At 45.1% G+C, this 20,157-nt stretch overlaps 1 protein-coding gene across 1 annotated transcript in view; it reads right to left on the bottom strand.

Annotated features, from left to right (window-relative positions):
* Window positions 1–20,157, bottom strand: part of micall1a (MICAL-like 1a) — a 102,136-nt gene that overhangs the window by 67,133 nt on the left and 14,846 nt on the right. The window contains exon 3 of the mRNA XM_067974717.1: window positions 7,943–8,084. Coding sequence (XP_067830818.1) covers window positions 7,943–8,084 — 142 coding nt within the window. The remainder of the gene's footprint in view (window positions 1–7,942; window positions 8,085–20,157) is intronic.

Here is a 20,157-nt window from a genome sequence, read left to right as displayed (position 1 = left end):
AGGGGTAAACGGGTCATTTTCAGGTTGGCAGGCTGTAACTAGTGGAGTGCTGCAAGGATCGGTGCTTGGGCCTCAGCTATTTACAATCTATATTAATGACTTAGATGAAGGGACCAAGTGTAATGTATCCAAGTTTGCTGACAATACAAAGCTAGGTGGGAAAGTAAGCAGTGAGGAGGACACAGTCTGCAAAGGAATATAGACAGGTTAAGTGAGTGGGCAATTAAGTGGGGAATTGTGAAGTTATAGGGAGAATAGAAAAATAGAATATTTTTTAAAAAGGTGAGAAACTATTAAATGTTGGTGTTCAGAGAGATTTGGGTGTCCTCGTATAAGAACCACAGGAAGTTAGCATTCAGGTATAGCAGGCAATTAGGAAGGCAATTTATAGCAAGGGGGTTGGAGTACAAGAGTAAGGAAGTCTTACTACAATTGTACAGGGCTTTGGTGAGACCACACCTGTGTACAGTTTTGGTCTCCTTACCTAAGGAAAGATATACTTGCCTTAGAGGTGGTGCAGCGAAGGTTCACTAAGTTGATTCCTGGGATGAGAGGGTTGTCCTGTGATGAGAGATTGAGTAGAATGGGCCTATACTCTCTGGAGTTTAGAAGAATGAGAGGTGATCTCATTGAAACATACAAGATTCTGAGGGGGCTTGACAGGGTAGAAGCTGACTGGAGAGTGTAGAACTAGGGGGCATAGTCTCAGCCATTTAATTCTGTGATGAGGGGGAATTTCTTCACTCAGAGGGGTGTGACTACATGGAATTCTCTACCCCGTAGGGCTGTGGATGCTGAGACATTGAGAATATTCAAGGGATAAGTGAATCAGGCAGGAAACTGGAAAGTGGAGTTGAAGATCAGCTGTGATCTTATTGAATGGCGTAGCAGGCTCGAGGGGCTGTGTGGCCTACTCCTGCTCCTATTTCTCATGACCTTATGTACTTGTGGTCAAACGGGAACCCCCAATTGACCAGGGAGAACCAGGAAAGGAGAACCACAGAGTCATGGTTCCAAATGATACAACCCCGATACAGGACATGGTCAAAAACATTGCCCGAATTAAACACGAGGACCCAGGTCCTATCCTTTCAGCCACAGAGCAGACTGCTGAGTTGCACAACTGCGACTTGGGGGAGGAGGTCAAACTTCTACTCCGTGTAAGTTACCCCAAGTTTTATGAAGTACTGCATGCGGTGGTCCAAAGCGGCAGCTCAAATTGGGAAACTACCGCTGCCGTGGTGATGAAGGCGGCAGGGTACGCCACTAATGTCAGCAGTATGTGTATCTGAGGTCCCTGATGGACTGTCATCAGGAAGGGAGGAAAACCCCACTGCTTTTGCTAACCGTTTATGGAACCACAACAAAGCAGTGTTTCACAGTCATGATCGCGAAAGACCGGACCCACAGCAGCAACAGTGTTGGATTGGGTATTTGAAAGAAGGTGCCCATGGACTCTATTAAGCCGTTGGGGATATTTATGACCCCTCCAACAAGAAATGGGTCACGGGCTGGATGGAAAGGAAGTCTGAACAACCTAAAGCTCGAAAAGGCAAAATGCACAAATAGCATCCAGCAGACTGACCACGTGCACCCTCCACCATGGTGGTATAAACCAGTGATAGGAACATTTTATGAGGAAGGTGCAAGGTCTAGGAGGAGGGGGTAGAGACACAGACGTGTGGGGGAAAGGGCCACTTGATAAAAGGTTGGGAAAGAACAGGAGGAACCTTTTAAACAATTTAAAGAATGGCAGAAACTAGGTGGACCCAAAGCAGGCGACACTGGTCGCATAAACATGATACAAGTTTCTGCCCCTCCTGCAGATCAATGGCGGGGGTCTGGCCTCCTGCAGCAAAGGGTCCCGAGCAAGATTGCAATATGACCCATTTGAGAGGCCTCATGTCACTGTTCTGGTAGGAGGCCACTGGAAACTCTACGATCAGCACAGGGCAACTTGCACTTATATTTGGGGGATCCTCCTCAACATGAAATTGTCGGAATTATAGAATTGGGAGATTTTGCTGTTGGCATCAACAAGGGACGGCTGACCCGAGCTAACCTGAGGGTGGGTAATATAGACCAGCAATCGGTCACCGCCTGGATGCGAAACCCATCGGAAAAGGCAGATGGAATTGTGGGGGTAGAGTTGTTGGATAAATATGGGATTGTGGTAGATATGGCCAACGACAATGGAAAATAGGGAAACAGGGTAGGGATGCATCAAAATAAAAAAGGAAGGGTGTAAACACCTGGTAAGAGTCCAAAAGGACTACAACCTAGAAACACTCCTCCAATATTCAAGACATGATTAGGCAAACAGAGAGTTGGGCCACACAGAAAAATGATTGTGGCCAGATAAGAGATTGTCAGGGCGGATCCCCCGAGCCCCACCCGACGGTACCACTCACCAAAGGCAGGAGAACCATCATTGAGATGGTCCAATCCCTGTTAAAACAAGCGGCAAGTACTAATAATTCACCCATCTGACCAATAAAGAAACTGGACGGACCGTGGCCCTGACCACTAATTATAGGGAGGTTAATAAATACACCCACCCTCTGTCTCACCTACAGTAGCCTCATCGCCAGAAACTCTTATGAAGACCGTGGCCAAGTCACGGATCTTTTTGGTTTTAGACACTTCAAATGGGTTTTGGTCTGTGCCCCATGCCAAATAGAGTCAATATAAATTCACCTTCACTCCCCGAGACTAACAATATACTTGGACTGGCTTGGCACAGGGTTTTCACAATGTGCCTACAGTATGTAGCCGACACCCTTTCGCACATTGAGACTATGGGAGAACATTGTATCCTGCTTAAAGAATTGTTAGATCTCCCAAAAGAGAATAATAAGGATTAACCCAAGGAAAGCTCAGATAGTCAGGTCCCGGGTACAGTATCTCGGAGTGATTTTAGAGCATGGATCTAGTAGACATTAAGATATCAGCTGTAGGCAAAATACAGATACGAATGGATGTCTCTTTGCTTAGCCCACCAAGCCCAAGAATGCCAGAACAGTGCCATTATATACTCTCCTTAAAAAGGGAGCAGTATGGGAATGAGGGCCGGTTCAGGAACAGACAGTGGCTGAGTTAACGAAGCCCATGGCCCAAGCACTGGCGTTCACGACACTTGACCTGGTGAGCCTTTTTGTCTAGAAGTGGGGGCTTCCGATTCCTCACTCTCCATGGTTCTATTACAAGAATGTCATGGGCATTCCGGTCACACTTGCACATGGGTCCCAAGTCCTGACACTCATAGAGCAAGCATAAAATGCCTGTGAAAGACACTTACCCACAGTATTTTGGGCTACGAATAAATTTGCCTACACAGCCGGTCTGGGACAAGTCACCCTATTCACTGCCCCAACTGAGTTATTGGTGTCTGGGACACTAAAGGATGGGGCAGTCTCCACTAACCGAGTAGCAAGGTGGACCACAGGACTACAAGAGCGCAACCTCAAAGTCAAACACGCACGCGCCCCTCCATATCCAGCGGCAGGGTTATTTCTCCCAGGAAGCCCCACGTATGCTCAATCCCTGAACCGTGGGAGGGCCCCTTTTAACCAAAGTCCGGACTCCATCTATGTTTTTGTGGACGATTCCAGTAGATTGACCCCGGATTTGGAAACGAGAAATGGGTCAAGCTTAATAAAGGCCGGACTGCCAATACGTGGAATTGGCCGTGGTTGCCTATGTCCTTCAGATCCTGCAGTTACAGGATCCAGTAACAATCTTCTCCAATAGCAATATTACTTGCCTATCCCTAACTGACTATCTTCCCACATGGGAGAAGTGGTTTTACCTCAGTGGATGGCAAACCCCCACCATCCGCTCCCATCCTACAAAGTATTCTTTTCACGGCAGAACGCGGCAGCCCAGTAGGAATAATGGAAGCTAAGGCTCACGCCAAAAACACACCTTGGGCCAGCAAGAATGCTAAGGCAGATACCTGTGCCAAAGGTTTCTTTGAATCTAGTGCGACACGGGAGCCTCCGTTCCCTGACAAAATGTCCATCCAAACCATTAAACCCCCCTCCTCTCTCATCACCCTCAGAACCCTACAAGAGGACGATGAGTGGACCCAATCAGTTGGATTGGCTATTGAGAATAAAGGACCTTGGCCATGAGATGCCCCACAGAATGGAGATGGTTTTGCCATCCTCCACAACCTAATAGGCTACCAAGAGAGATGGGTGGTCCACAAACCCCTTAGGTGCGAGATAGTCCGATGGTCTCATACTTTGGGAGGCCACCAGAAAAGCGCTAGTTTACATGACCGGCTGATAAAACAGATGTGGCCACAGTTGGACAGTGTGATTCACTTCCGAATCATCAGCTACCAATTTTAATACCTATCAATTACTGTATAACGATGTTAAATTTGACATTTTTCCAATACTTCTTAATCTAACGCAAACTGAAATGCCCTTTGGTTTATGTGATAAGACCAAAGAAAGATTCTACCAGCAGATGTTGACCACCGAAATAAGGCAGTTTATGGAGAGGAACTCTCAGGAAGACCGACACCACCAACTGGACCAGCAAAGAAAGTCAAGAAGGAAGAGCGGTTTAGTAGAATGGTTGGGTATAGGAGCAGCAGGAGCTACTGCGGCATGGAAACGAATAGATACAGAGAACATATGGGAACATGACGAGACTACGAGGAAACAACTTAAGGGTATCTTGAAGGGCAAGAATAAGGTAGCCCAGGGTTTACTGGATGAGCAGCAGCAAGTTTTGGTCTCGATGAGGGAGACAGGTGATAACTTTAAGACTCAGAACAGATAAACAAGATCATCAGGAATGTTAATGAGTCTAATAGCCAGATCTCAAAGGCTGTGATGTATAGCACGTGTGGAGCTTATGCGTCTCACAGGTACATAACGGGCTAGAGGACATTGAAAACAATCATATACTCGCGTTTATAACTGATGAACAAATAGCCAAATGGAACCTGAAAGGGGGCGAGCACTGTGATGTACAACATCTGGGGTCCGTATCGTAATAAACTGGATAGCCAGGTGGTGAAGGATAGAATACCAGAGCTTAGTCTTCAGTTGCTTCCAAACCTTTATTCATAGAGCTCAACATTACCCACACCACACTTTAAATAAGCTCTCATATAAATGGATACAAGAGAGTCCCCCAATTGATACGCACCACCTAAATATAATTAACACTTATTGATATCAATCATATGGATACAATTAACACATATATTTGGTGAAACGATCCTGCAGTCAATGGCAAGAAGGCCAACCTCTGGTTTTAACATTAGCCCTACCCATTCTCACACCAAACGAACAACCCCTGCAAGTTACATCCTTGTACACCCACCGTACTTATCAAAATCACAAATGACACCCTAGGTTCGGGAGGCGACAACACGTTCAAGGGCTTTGGAAAGAAAAGGACGGTTGGAGATGGGGCGGTAGTTTGCAAGGTCAGAGGGGTTAAGAGTGAGCTTTTTGAGGTGGGGTGATGACGGCAGATTTGATGGGGAGGGAGACAGTACCTGAGGAGAGGGAACCATTAACAATATCAGCTAACATGGAGGTCAGTAAGGAAAGTTGGGTGGTCAGCAGTTTGGTGGGAATAGGGTCAAGAGAGCAGGAAGTAGGTCTCATGGACAAGATGAGCTCGGAGTGGGCTTGAGCAGAGAAAGGAGTGAAACTGGAGAAAGATGCAAGTTCAGGGCTAGGGCAGAGGGGAATCTTAGGGGGGAAGTTTGGCTTGGTGGGCTAGGGGAAGGGAAGGAAGCAGCAGAGGCAGCTGAATGGATGGTCTCAATCTTAGTGACAAAGAAGTCCACAAACTCACTTCATAACAGTTGTCCAGACAGATGTTCAAACATATTTGTGTATTCTGAGTGCGTGGAGTTTACAGAATTTCAAGCATGCAATCTGTGCTGCAACGGGGATTGAAGGTTAGAAGCGTGTGTCTCATCTTCTGAGGGGTTGATAGTTTCTTTGGAACATTAGAAGCAGGAGTAGGCTGTTGTTCAGGCTGGCACAACATTATATAAGAATGTACATAGTCAGGGATAAGAGGTCATCTTTCCATAGAAGCTCATCCTACATAAGTTGATGGAGTCTTGTGGCTGTTACGTTTAGTGAGCTGTATTCAGTAAGGTGACATTGCTGGTGATAGAATCTCTGCTAGAGGAGAACCTGAAGACTGGTTTCTTGGGTCAAAGGGCTAGAGGGCAGGCAGCACCTGTGGAACTGGCGGAGTCAGTGCTTTTAGGATACATTGAGAATGAAAGTCAATGCTAATGACTTGTAGAATCATAAAGTGCACAAAAAATGTGAAAACCATTTATAAAGGAACTTACAGAAAATGCTTGCAGGATGATACGTGGCATTACACCTGTAAAAAGAAACAGTAGTGACCTGGAAGACTTTTGTTGCCAGGCTGACAAAAGAAAAAATTGCTACCAACATTGGCAGGAAAAAAAAAGACATGAGAGTATGGGGGAGGAACACGTGCCTGCTTGGTCTTGTGTAACAACAATCGCAAAGCAACAGCAACCAAGGAACTCCCCCATCCAGCTGACAAAATGGGGAAGGGATACTTGTACTCTTCTAAGGTTGCAATGTTAATCAGCATGGTCAGGCTGTATCAGTTTTGGCCCTAGTTTCAGAGCTGCTATCCTCTCTTTACCAAAGACTGTGTTTTGAGTGACCCCACCCCTCTCCCTGGCCACTGTCTGAGGCTGAACCAGACCGTTCGCAACCTTGGCGTCCTATCTGACCCTGAGATGAACTTCCAACCCCATATTCGCTCCATCACCAAGACTGCCTATTTCCACCTCTGTAACATCACCCATCTCCACCCCTGCCTCAGCTCATCTGCTGCTGAAACCCTCATCCAAGCCTTTGCTACCTCTAGACTTAACTATTTCAGTGCTCACCTGACTGGCCTGTCACCTTCCATAAACTTGAGCTCATCCAAAACTCTGCTGTCCGTATCCTAACTTGCACCAAGTCCCATTCACCCATCACCCCCTGTGCTCGCTGACCTGCATTGGCTCCTGGACCGGAAACGTCTTGATTTTAAAATTCTCATCCTTATTTTCAAATCCCTCCATGGCCTTGCCCCTCCCTATCTCTGTAACCTCCTCCAGCCCCACAACCCTCCGAGATCTCTGCGCTCCTCCAATTCTGGCCTCTTGCGCATCCCCGATTTTAATCGCTCCACCATTGGCGGCCGTGCTTTCAGCTGCCTGGGCCCTGAGCTCTGAAATTCCCTCCCTAAACCTCTCCACCTCTCTCCTCCTTTAAGACACTCCTTAAAACCTACCTCTTTGACCAAGCCTGTCCTAATGTCTCCTTATGTGGCTCGGAGTCAAATTTTGTTTGATAATCGCTACTGTGAAGATCTTGGGACGTTTTGCTATGTTAAAAGCGCTATATAAATGCAAGTTGTTGTTGATCTCTGTCATTGTGATTTGTGGCCAATAAACAATGTTTAGTGCTGACTTGTACACTGGCTTCTTCCTTTGTGATGTGTCAAAAAAAGTGTTAATTCACTCACTCAGCAGCTTGAGGGGAACCTAACTGAGGTTTAATAAACTTGGGATTCATTAGGATCCTATATTTCTGCCTTGCCTTGTTATATTGCATTGTAAATGGATATTGTACGTATATCAGCCTTGCTAGTTTCACAAGACAATTACTAACCAGGTCTATTGCTGTTCTGAGTGTCCTTAAGCAGTAGCAGCTTGTGTGGTAGCTGGATTGTACTTGAAGCATCCTTTGTATCTCACACATAAATTTTATTTAACTCTGGACTGAACTGCTTCTTATTTTCTCCACTGACTAAAACAAACTCTAAAAATATAATACTTTAAGGTCTTTAAATGAAGAAATTAAAAATGGAATCAGTGTTCCAAAGCATGCACAAATGAAATCACACGACTGTTCCCATTCCATACCATGGGTCTGGTTGGTGAAGTAGTTGTACAGCTGAGACACGTAAGTCAGAATGCTGAGACGGTCTGGAATACGCATCGCGACCATGTCATCTGGATCCAAGAGTGTCGGAATTCCCAGCTCCTGTTCAGCTACTTCAAACGCCTATGGAGACATGAACACACAATGAAGAGGCAGAGCAGTTTAAAGAACAAGCTTAGAACGAACCCTCCCAGCACCACGAACGAGTTGTCTTTACTAGTTATAGAATGTTGAACCCTGTCAATTTTCCATATCTAGGCTTTCGGTTAACTACAACAACCAGCCTTTACAGCTGGTCTCCTGCCAATGAAAATTCAGTTTTTAAAATCCTGTTCCTATCCCCAAAGTGGACTGAGGGCGTTGGGCGAAGAAAGAAAACAAGGTGAGTGAATGATTTGAAGTGGCTTTTTTTTTAAATTCTGGGCACCACACTTTAGGAAGGATGTCAAGGCCTTTGAGAGGGTGCAGAGGAGATTTACTAGAATGGTACCAGGGATGAGGGACTTCAGTTATGTGGAGAGACTGGAGAAGCTGAGATTTAATAGAGGTGTTCAAAATTATGAGGGGTTTTGATAAGAGTAGATAGGGAGAAACTTTTCCACTGGAAGGAGGATCGGTAACCAGAGGACACAGATTTAAAATAATTGGCAAAAAATCTAGGCATTTTTATTTTACACAAAGCAAGTTATTATGATCTGGAATGCACTGCCTGACAGGGCGGAGGAAGCAGATTCAATAATAACTTTCAAAAGGGAATTGGACAAATACTTAAAAAAGAGAAATTTGCAGGGCTATAGGGAAAGAGCAGGGGAGTGGGACTAATTGGTAGCTCCTTCAAAGAGCCGGCACAGGCACATTGGGCCGAATGGCCTCCTCTTGTGCTGTATGATTCAATAAGAATAGTTAGAAAAGTTGAGTTACATTCAAATATATTTAACACAGGCATGGATGGAGGAGGCACGATTGAGGTTTTTAATGTGATGAAGGGATTTGATTCTGTTCAGTTGGATAGGTTATTTGAGATGGCTGGGGATGGGAGAACTAGGGAATGTGTGCATGAACTACACAAGCAAAGAGTTAGGTAGAGGTAGGAGCTATTTCTTTTCACAGGAAGCCTGCGCCCTCTGGAACACATTACTGAAGTGTGAGGTGGGTATGGATTCCCCGCAGTCCTTCATAAGGGAGCCAGATAAGTTCCTAAGAGGAGGATGTTTCAAGTTATAGAGGTGAAGTTGCAGGGTAGCTGAGGATAGTGAGTACCACAGTCTTCTGGAGCTTGCTTGATTGCCCTAAATTGGACTCAGGTTTCTTACCTCTCCCAGGGGATTGTGAGACTGAGGAGTGGGCTGGTATATGGGACTGTACCATGTCTGGATGGGGTAGGCAGAGGGATCAGATGCTCTTTTCCTGTTCTCCTTTTAGTATGTTTGGAAATGGAGTACCTTCAGTATGTGTCTCATGTGTCACTGAGTGAGCCGATTGGTCTGTAGGACATGAAATAAACAACCAAGCCATGCCTCAGATCTGCCTGAGAAAGGTCTCCAACAAGTACTAAAGAAAAGATTAAACTTTTGTGATGGCTCGAAGATGTCTCATTGTAAATCGTAAAAGGTTCTATATTCTTAATATCTAGCCTGTATTGTGATCACTTTCAGTAGGTTAGTACAGGCTGGCAGTTGCCTGTGTGGATGGAATATAAACGGTACCTGGACCAGGACTCCCACCATCTCTGTGCAATTAGCATGAGCGGAGTTCCTTTCCTTCTCTGATGTCTAATTACTGTTGAACAAAATATGGACGAGCTATGGGAGGTGGGAGCTTTCTTACCCTGATAATCACAAAAGAATGCTGGAGGTAAAATGATCTGCAACAAACAAGCCAGGTTGTTCGATCTAGCAATTACTCAGTTAAAGGATAGAGGACAATCAGGTGGCTGTTCATACCCTCCCTGTCCAGATGTTAAAAACATGTTAAGAACGCAACAAGGAGAAAGAGCTCATTGTTTGGAACTGCAGAGAAGTGCGAAATGATACATTTTAGTAGCAAGAATGAGGAGAAGCAATATAAACTAAATGGTACAGTTCTAAAGGGGGTGCAGGAACAGAAAGACCTGGGGTTATCTGTGCACAAATTGTTGAAGGTGACAGGGCAGGTTGAGGAAGCAGTTAAAAAAAGCATACAGGATCCTGGGCTTTACCTGGGCTTTATAAACAGAGGCATAGAGCACAAAAGCAAGGAAGTTATGTTGAACCTTTATAAAACACTGATTCGGCCACAACTGGAGTATTGTGTCCAATCTGGCCACTGCACTTTAGGAAGGATGTGAAGACCTTAGAGAGGGTGCAGAAAATATTTACTCAAATGTTTCCAGGGAAGAAGGACTTCAGTTAAGTGGATAGACTGGAGAAGCTGGGGTTGTTCTCCTCAGAGTAGAGAAGGTTGAGAGCAGATTTGATAGAGGTGTTCAAAATCATGAGGGGTCTAGATAGAGAGAAACTGTTCCCATTGGCAGAAGGGTCAAGAACCAGAGGATGTAGATTTAATGTGATTGGCAAAAGAACCAAAGGCGACATGAGGAACAGGCGGAGCAGGCTTGAGGGGCCGTATGGCCTACTCCTGCTCCTATATCTTATATAGGAAAAACTTTTTTATGCAGCAAGTGGTTATGATCTGGAATGCACTGCCTGAGGTGGTGGTGGAGGCAGATACAAATGTGGCTTTCAGAAGGGAATTGGATAAGTACTTGAAGGTAAAAAATTTGCAGGGCTACAGGGAAAGGGAGTGGGACTTGCTGGTTTGCTCTTGAGAGCCGGCACTGGCTCGACCGGCCGAATGGCCTCCTTCTGTGCTCTAACCATTCTATGATTCTATGTTAACCCACTAGGGGTGAGAGTCTATTGCATTATGCATTTCAGGCAGGGTGTCTGACGCTGAGGTTGATTGACAGATCCATGCTCAGAACTGACCTCACAGAGAAATAAATACAGAAGTGCAAATACTGGGGCCTTATCCCAGGTCAGCAGTTCCCTTCTTGCTGTACCACTATACAGTTAAAGGTTAACAAAGGACTGTTGAACACTGTGGGAGTTCAGTCCTGTGTAAAAGTGCATCACGGGCATTGGCCAGGGTCAAAGTGAACCCTGCTTCTCCAGTCAGCTAATGGGCTGGGGCAAGTGGGGTACTCTGCGGATATCTGATCTCACATCTAAATTTCACATCATGGATGTTAGTCCAAAGTAAAAATGTAACATTGCAGAAAGCAGACAGAACTTTGGGACATTTTATTATTTTAAAACAGGGATCGTGAGTGAAGTAAAGTTCTGAAATCTGCTGTGCTTACTCTTGTACTTAATTAAAACCTGATTTGTACTTTGCAGCTCACGAGATATATGGTTTAAGAAAGTGCATGTCCTTCAACCAGAGATATTAGGTTGTTACGGGGCTAAATTTGTATTTCCAGTGTGCACCTTATTGTTAAAAGAATTGGCTGTTTGCTCTGTGGCCAACTATCCGGATTACTGCATGTGTACGGTCACATTTCAGTTAACACGGAGTGTGGGCTTGTTTTGTGTTAGGCATGAGAAAAAGTATCTGGAGTGTGCCCAAATTTTACCAGCTGTATTATTGGATTTTTAGTTAAAGGAGTATGACAGAGATGATGTTACAACTGGTTCCTCGCTACGAATTATTGCCTCCAGTTCCAGTTCCCCCGTTTTGTTTCGCATGCTGTGCACATTGCTGTACAGGCAATTTAATTTGTTTTTATTAATCATTCCTCTCGCTTTATTTTTGACAGTTATTTTGTACTTACGTTCTATTATTTTATCCGTACCCTGACCATTTATGTTACACTTATTCCTTAACTTGGTGCGACCTTTACTCTCATCTCCTATTTCTTTTAACTTCAGGATACTGTCATTTCTACCAAATTTCTCCACCAACTCCACCCCCACCCCCCGCCCCCCATCTTATCTACTTGTTCAGAGCGATAGGTTTTCATAGGGCTGTTAAAGGCAGACAGAAGTGGAGAAAGGTGAAGGGTATGGGCCTGAGGCACCTGAAATCTCTGCCATCAATAACGGGGCAAAGGGAGGGGATATGACAAGAGACAAGTGGTATATTGCGTGGGTGAGTGTCAGCAGATATGCCTAATAACAAACAAACCAACTTTCTGGGGGGGTGGGGGAGGGTGGTGAATATGCTAAGGGCTCTGTGTTAAAATTGCAATACTGTCCCCGTGTTTGTTTGCACTTTTAGTAAGGAAAGGATTAATCAGACTGACTTGAACTACGCTAATATAATTCTGCTACTGATTTGTCTTTATATTGTAGCAATGTTAGATTTTAGTCTTTTATAAATAGGGAAGTACGATTCTTAAATTGTAACATCTTAAAAGAGCTACAAGTGGACAACTGCATAATAATTTTAAGATAGTAACCACTAAACTTTTGAAATGAGACTGACCCTTACAGCAGGTTTCAATATGAAGTAACCACCTGCTTCATGGGAAAAGTTAATTGGAGAATTGCATACTGGCTCCCAAGTTTCAGGGAGATTGTAATCACTGATATGGGAGCAAGGACAACAGTTAGCCCAGCAAAAGGAAAACATCCGGGTAAAGCAATATCTTTTTAATTAAGGTTTCTGTAGAATGGTACAGAATCAAAGACAGTCTCAATTAAAAGTTCCACTTGTTAGACTAGCAACTATATGTAACAAAAAATTGTTTTGATAAGATAATGAAATGGAGAGTTACACTGATCTCATTGGCCCAACAGAAAAAGAGCTTGTTAGTAAGGAAATCAGCTTAGTAACTGATGTTATTGTTAATGTAGAAGTCTAACTGGTTTCTTACATGGAATTGTTCTTACCTTTTGATGTAACTAACTATGTAATGTAGGAAGGTATAAATTGCCACACAGTAGGAGTAAGAGAAAAATATAAAAGTGGCAAGTTGTAATGAGGAATCGAATTCAAAGGGTTCGATCAACCTGAACACTGAGCTCAGAACTGTAGCGAGTTTGAGTCCTCAACCAAAGTGTGGTTGTAAATACAATATCTTAAGTGTATGCCTAACTACTATTGCACGTACTGTATGCTTAATAAAATTATGAACGCTTGACCTCAATGTTTCAAGAACGTTACTGATTTTGAGGAAATCTAATCATAAATAAAAACCATCCTCGAACACTTCTATTATGGCTCTCTTATGGCTGCCTTAAAAACATCTGATTGACTGATAGTGACTGCTATGTGACTTAAAGAGGACACCGCTGAAAGGTGAGCCTGTAAACATGTTAGTGATGGAAATTCCATGTTACGCTCTTCCTCCTTTTGTTTCTGATAGAAGACTATGCTGATAGATAGAAGGAGGCTGTGCTGTTATGTTAATGGTCCCATCTATTGCCACCACTATGGTGGCAGTAACATATTTTGCTATTGCCAACGACAGGATGTGGGAGGACACTACTCACGCCTGGTCCACGCTTTTTGTGAACGGCAGCAAGGGCAGTTGGTGACCTAAAATGCGCACGCGTGGCCCAATGTGCTCTGCAACTGAGTGAGCATGTGCATCATCGATAGTCCCTGGGGTTAGTCACAGCGTATGTTGATGTGTTTTTTTTTTAAATTCGTTCATGAGATGTGGGCGTCGCTTGCAAGGCCAGCATTTATTGCCCATCCCTAATTGCCCTTGAGAAGGTGGTGGTGAGCCGCCTTCTTGAACCGCTGCAGTACACGTGGTGAAGGTTCTCCCACAGTGCTGTTAGGAAGGGAGTTCCTGAATTTTGACTCAGCGACGATGAAGGAACGGCGATATATTTCCAAGTCGGGATGGTGTGTGACTTGGAGGGGAACGTGCAGATGGTGTTGTTCCCATGTGCCTGCTGCCTTTGTCCTTCTAAGTGGTAGAGCTCGCGGGTTTGGGAGGTGCTGTCGAAGAAGCCTTGGCGAGTGGCTGCAGTGCATCCTGTAGATGGTACACACTGCAGTGATGGTGCGCTAGTGGTGAAGGGAGTGAATGTTTAGGGTGGTGGATGGGGTGCCAATCAAGCCGGTTGCTTTGTTAAATAGATTCCTGATTAACAAGGAAATCAAAGGTTATAGTGGGTAGACGGGAAAGTAGGGTTCAGGTCACAATCAGATCAGCCATGATCTTATCAAATGGCAGAGCAAGCTCGAGGGGCCGAATGGCCTATTCCTGCTCTTAATTCATATGTCCATATGTGGTGAAGGGAGTGAATGTTTAGGGTGGTGGATGGGGTGCCAATCAAGCGGGCAGCTTTGTCCTGGATGGTGTCCATCTTCTTGAGTTTTGTTGGAGCTGCACTCATCCAGGCAAGTGGAGAGTATTCCATCACAGTCCTGACTTGTGCCTTGTAGATGGTGGAAAGGCTTTGGGGAATCAGGAGGTGAGTCACTCACCGCAGAATACCCAACTTCTGACCTGCTCTTGCAGCCACAGTATTTACGTGGCTGGTCCAGTTAAGTTTCTGGTCAATGGTGACCCCCAGAATGTTGATGGTGGGGGATTCGACGATGGTATTGCCATTGAATGTCAAGGGGAGGTGGTTAGACTCTCTCTTGTTGGAGATGGTCATTGCCTGAAACTTATCTGGCACGAATGTTACTTGCCACTTATCAGCCCAAGCCTGGATGTTGTCCAGGTCTTGCTGCATGTGTGCACGGACTGCTTAATTATCTGAGGGGTTGTGAATGGAACTGAACACTGTGCAATCATCAGTGAACATCCCCATTTCTGACCTTATGATGGAGGGAAGGTCATTGATGAAGCAGCTGAAGATGGTTGGGCCTAGGACACTGCCCTGAGGAACTCCTGCAGCAATGTCCTGGGGCTGAGATGATTGGCCTCCAACAACCACTATCATCTTCCTTTGTGCAAGGTGTGATTCCAGCCACTGGAGAGTTTTCCCCGATTCCCACTGACTTCAATTTTACTAGGGCTCCTTGCTGCCACACTCGGTCAAATGCTGCATTGATGTCCAGGGCAGTCACACTCACCTCTGGAATTCAGCTCTTTTGTCCATGTTTGGACCAAGGCTGTAATGAGGTCCGGAGCCGAGTGGTCCTGGCGGAACCCAAACCGAGCATCGGTGAGCAGGTTATTGGTGAGTAATTGCCGCTTGATAGCACTGTCGACGACACCTTCCATCACTTTGCTGACAATTGAGAACAGCCTGATGAGACAGTAATTGGCCGGATTGGATTTGTCCTGCTTTTTGTGGACAGGACATACCTGGGCAATTTTCCACATTGTCGGGTGGATGCCAGTGTTGTAGCTGTACTGGAACAGTTTGGCTGGAGGCGCAGCTAGTTCTGGAGCACAAGTCTTCAGCACTAAATCCGGGATGTTGTCGGGGCCCATAGTCTTTCCTGTATCCAGAGCACTCAGCGTGGAGTGAATCGAATTGGCTGAAGACTGGCTTCTAGTGATGGTGGGGACATCGGGAGGAGGCTGAGATGGATCATCCACTCGGCACTTCTGGCTGAAGATGGTTGCAAACGCTTCAGCCTTGTCTTTTGCACTCACGTGCTGGACTCTGCCATCATTGAGGATGAGGATGTTCATGGAAGCTCATCCTCCCGTGAATTTTTTTAATTGTCCACCACCATTCACGACTGGATGTGACAGGACTGCAGAGCTTTGATCTGATCCGTTGGTTGTGGAATCACTTAGCTCTGTCTATAGCATGTTGCTTCTGCTGTTTAGCATGCATGTAGTCCTGTGCTGTAGCTTCACCAGGTTGGCACCTCATTTTTAGGTACGCCTGGTGCTGCTCCTGGCATGCTCTTCTACACTCCTCATTGAACCAGGGTTGATCCCCTGGCTTGTTGGTAATGGTAGAGTGAGGAATATGCCAGGCCACGAGGTTACAGATTGTGCTGGAATACAATTCTGCTGCTGCTGATGGCCCACAGCGCCTCATGGATGCCCAGTTTTGAGCTGCTAGATCTGTTCTGAATCTAACCCATTTAGCACAGTGGTAGTGCCACACAACACGTTTGATGGTGTCCTCAGTGCGAAGACAGGACTTCGTCTCCACAAGGACTATGCGGTGGTCACTCCTGCCAATACTGTCGTGGACAGATGCATCTGCGGCAGGCAGATCCCAGGTGTGCCCTAAGATGGACAGCCCCCGCAGAGACTGGCACGGCACAGCACCGCGGAGGCTGACCCGGCACGGCATCACGGAGACTGGCCTGGCAAGGCACCATGAAGACTGACTGGGACAGTCGCATAGAAGCTGGCAAAAATACCCCGTGAGGCATTATCCAGCAGTAAGCAATTGTTCCAATTTAAATATTACCCTATAAGACAAACATTTCTCTCTGTCATAAGCTCCTTGGTCCGTGCAGTTAGAATGGACACAAACTGATCCTTAATAAGGGATAATGCTTCTACTTTAAAATTGGATTAAGAACACTACTATTCCTGTTGTTTATATGAATAGATCTGAAAGGAAAATAGAATTCTGCTGATATCATGGGTCACACAGCTGCAACAGGGCAGTGATGCAGCCAGAAGCTGGAGCTCAGTGACACGGCTGGCTGTGTAGCTGTGCCCAGTGTGCTGCACAATGACCTGCTGAATCACCAACTTCCAACTTCCTCTGGTTTAAGAACATAGGAAGAGGAGGCCATTCAACCCCTCGAGCCTGTTCCGCCATTCAATTAGATCATGGCTGATCTGTATCTTAACTTCATCTACCCGCCTTGGTTCCATAACCCTTAATACCCTTGCCTAAGAATCTATCAATCTCAGTTTTGAAATTTTCAATTGACCCCCAGCCTCAACAGCTTTTTGAGGGAGTGTGTTCCAGATTTCCACTCCCCTTTGTGTGAAGAAGTGCTTCCTGACATCACCCCTGAACAGCCTGGCTCTAATTTTAAGGTTATGCCCCCTTGTCCTGGACTCCCCCATCAGAGGAAATAGTTTCTCTCTATCTACCTTGTCAAATCCTTTAATCATCTCAACACCTCAACTGGATCATCCCTTAATCTTCTATAGTCAAGGGAATACAAACCTAGACTGTGCAACCTGTCCTCATAATTTAACCCTTTCAGCCCCGGTATCATTCTGGTGAATCTGCTGCATCCCCTCCAAGGCCAGTACGATACTGATATCCTGTAACTTCCCAGCACACAGTCAGAGTGGAACCGAAATCAAATCATTCATAACTAAATTGACGTGATCAGCTGGAAAAATAACTGCAGCAAGTGAGTGCATGAGTTAGCAGTCAGCTAAATTAACACCGGGTACCCAGGCAGTGAGGACGAACACAGAACTTGTTCAGTCCTGTCGACTTACAGGGAACCTCCCTCAAGGATAACCCACCTTTCCCCTTGCACAATCAAGTACACTTTCTCAACTCGACTGTTAGCGGAGAGAATCGAGTGTGTGTTTGATTTTTCACAGTGATCTTACGCCTCACACAGAACTGTTTCCTGATGGATCTGAAAGAGGAGCCGTGAGCCCGAGCAAATCAATCTCCTGGATGCCACAGGCTACTACAGGCTTCCAGCTCCCAACTACAAACACTGCTCACTCGTCACCCCTGTGCCCAGCCTCACTGTTGATCTCCGTGATCATGGCCTTGCTGTCTCCACATCTGAATTTCTGAGGGGCCCCCACACTCTGAGCAGTGTTTATTTACCAATTTACACCACTATCAAACAGCAAGAACTGCACCACTCGCTCTAGACACACAGCAAAACCGCACATTTCTACAAACAAAAGCAGTGACTCTGGATTCCTGCAGACACCAGGCTGTCTCACATAGGCCTGTAATCAACAATACTTTGAATCTAATAATATGTACAGCTGTCAGAAAATGACACAGGCGTAACTAAAAATTAACAGCTCTTATTCAGAAAATCAATTTAACTGTACGCATGGCTCAGCCAGAAAACAACTTTCTCCTGGTCCTGTACACCGTCCTCCAAAGCAGAAAGGTGACACCAGTCATCACAGCACTCGTCCCATAGATTCTGGAGCTCTGTGTCAGACTCCTCAGAGCCCCCCCCCCAAACTAGCTCCCAATCAGAACCACCATTTCTGCTATTTTAGCTGTTACTGATGTTGCCAACATCCTATTTAAGCACATCGACAAATATTTGTAAAAGATTATTTGGCCAATGAAAGTGTCTCAGATGGTTTGTGCTGGGTATATGGGGCAGAACTAATGAGAACTAATTAGAACTAATTCTCACTTACCTGACTGATCATTCAGGTACAGGCCTACTCTGTCTCAGTGCCAAACTTTTGTTTGGATCAAACTTGCTCTCTCACATTCTCTAATTTTTTTAAATATTTGTTCATGGGATGTGGGCGTTGCTGGCAAGGCCAGTATCTGATGTCAGCATCCCACCCAAATCTGTCATTAGCACAATGTATTTTATTCTAGCTTATGATTCACTCAGCTCTCAGCAATTCCCTAAACTCACTCATCACAATCCAATTAATTTAATTTAATTAACTTTGCAGTTAATCTACTTGATTTAAGAACCAGTCTGATCTCACAATCCTCTAGTCTCCTGCACACTAACCTACACAACTACCAACTCCGGCTCAGGCCAAAGTCCCTTACTTCTCTCAGTAAAAACACAGTCAGTGTATTGCTCAGTCAACCGGTTGCAGGTAATAACCGTGATGATGGATTAGTAGTCCGTCGGGAGACTACTAAAGTAGCTGATTTAACTGCAGGGATCTCATGAACAGCTGTCTTAGATACCCGAGAATCAAAAGATACAAAGGCACAGTTCTTGACCCCTGAATCGCTGATGCAAAGTAGACCAGGAGCAGGAAGACCCCTGGAGCCACTGTACTCAATCTGGGCCTCAAGCAGTGAACCCGTCAAAGTGTAGCCCCGATAGAGCAAGTGGCTCTATAACAGATCATTGTCACCCTCAATCGCCTCGGGAAACTCATTTTGTGGCCAGAGAATGAGCCATTTGTGGAGCAGATCAGAAGATAATTACAGACAAGGGAGAGGGTTTAAACTAATTTGGCAGGGGGACAGGAACCAGGATGGAGCATCAGAGAGGTGAAACAAGGTGCATAGAGGAATGAGAGAAACAAACAGCATTAGAATAAAGTGTAGTCCAGAAATAGGAGGGATCAGACAGGGGAGCAATGCTAAGTAGGCTAAGGCGAGTTTGGAGTGCATGTGTGTAAATTCATGGAGCGTGGCAAACAAGGTTGGTGAGTTGATGGCACAAGTTGCCGCATGGGGTTATGATATAGAGGCAGTAATGGAAACCTGGCTCAAACAAGGGCAGGGATGGGAACTTAACATTCCTGGCTACAATGTATTCAGGAGGAATAGGGAAGGCAAAAAAAAAGCAGTATTTATCAAAGATACTGTTACAGCCCTGGAAAGGGATGATGTGTTCGAGGGTTCAAAGACAGAATCTGTTTGATTAGAGTTATGGAGAACAGGAGCTGTTATGCTGCTGGGAGTATATTATAGGCCACCAAATAGTGGGAAGGAGATGGAGGAACAAATCTGCATGCCAATTTCAGAAAGATGCAAAAACTATAGAGTAGTGATAATGGGGGACTTCAATTATCCCAATATAGACTGGGATAATAAAAGTGTAAAGGGCAAAGAGCGGGAGGAATTCCTGAAATGTGTACAAGAGAACTTTCTTGAACAGTGTGTTTCCAGCCCAACGAGGAAGGAAGCAGTGCTGGATCTAGTTCTGGAGAATGAAGTGGGGCAAGTGGAGCATGTTTCAATGGGAGAGCATTTGGGGAACAGAGATCATAATATCATTAGATTTAGAATAGTTATGGAAAATGACAAGAAACAAACAAATGTGAAAATACTCAACTGGAAGGCTGCTAATCAGTGAGTTGAACAGGGATCTTGCCCAGGTGGGATGGAATCAAAGATTATCAGGTCAAACAGTAAATGTGCAATGGGAGGTCTTCAAGGAGGAGATGGTTCAGGTACAGAGTAGACACATTCCCACGAAGGGGAAAGGAAAGGCATTCAAATCTAGAGCTCCCTGGATGACTAAAGTAATTAGGATTAAAATGAAGCAGAAAAAGGCAGCTTATGATAAATGTCAGGTTTATAATACAGTAGAGAATCAAGCAGAATATAGAAAGTGCAGAGGCGAACTGAAAAAGGAAATAAGAGGAGCAAAGGGAATGTATGAGGAGCCGGTCTGA

This window comes from Heptranchias perlo, chromosome 40 (genome assembly GCF_035084215.1).
Source record: "Heptranchias perlo isolate sHepPer1 chromosome 40, sHepPer1.hap1, whole genome shotgun sequence".
NCBI lineage: Eukaryota > Metazoa > Chordata > Chondrichthyes > Hexanchiformes > Hexanchidae > Heptranchias > Heptranchias perlo.
Note: the sequence above shows the minus strand (reverse complement) of the source record. Positions and strands in the feature narration are given on the sequence as shown.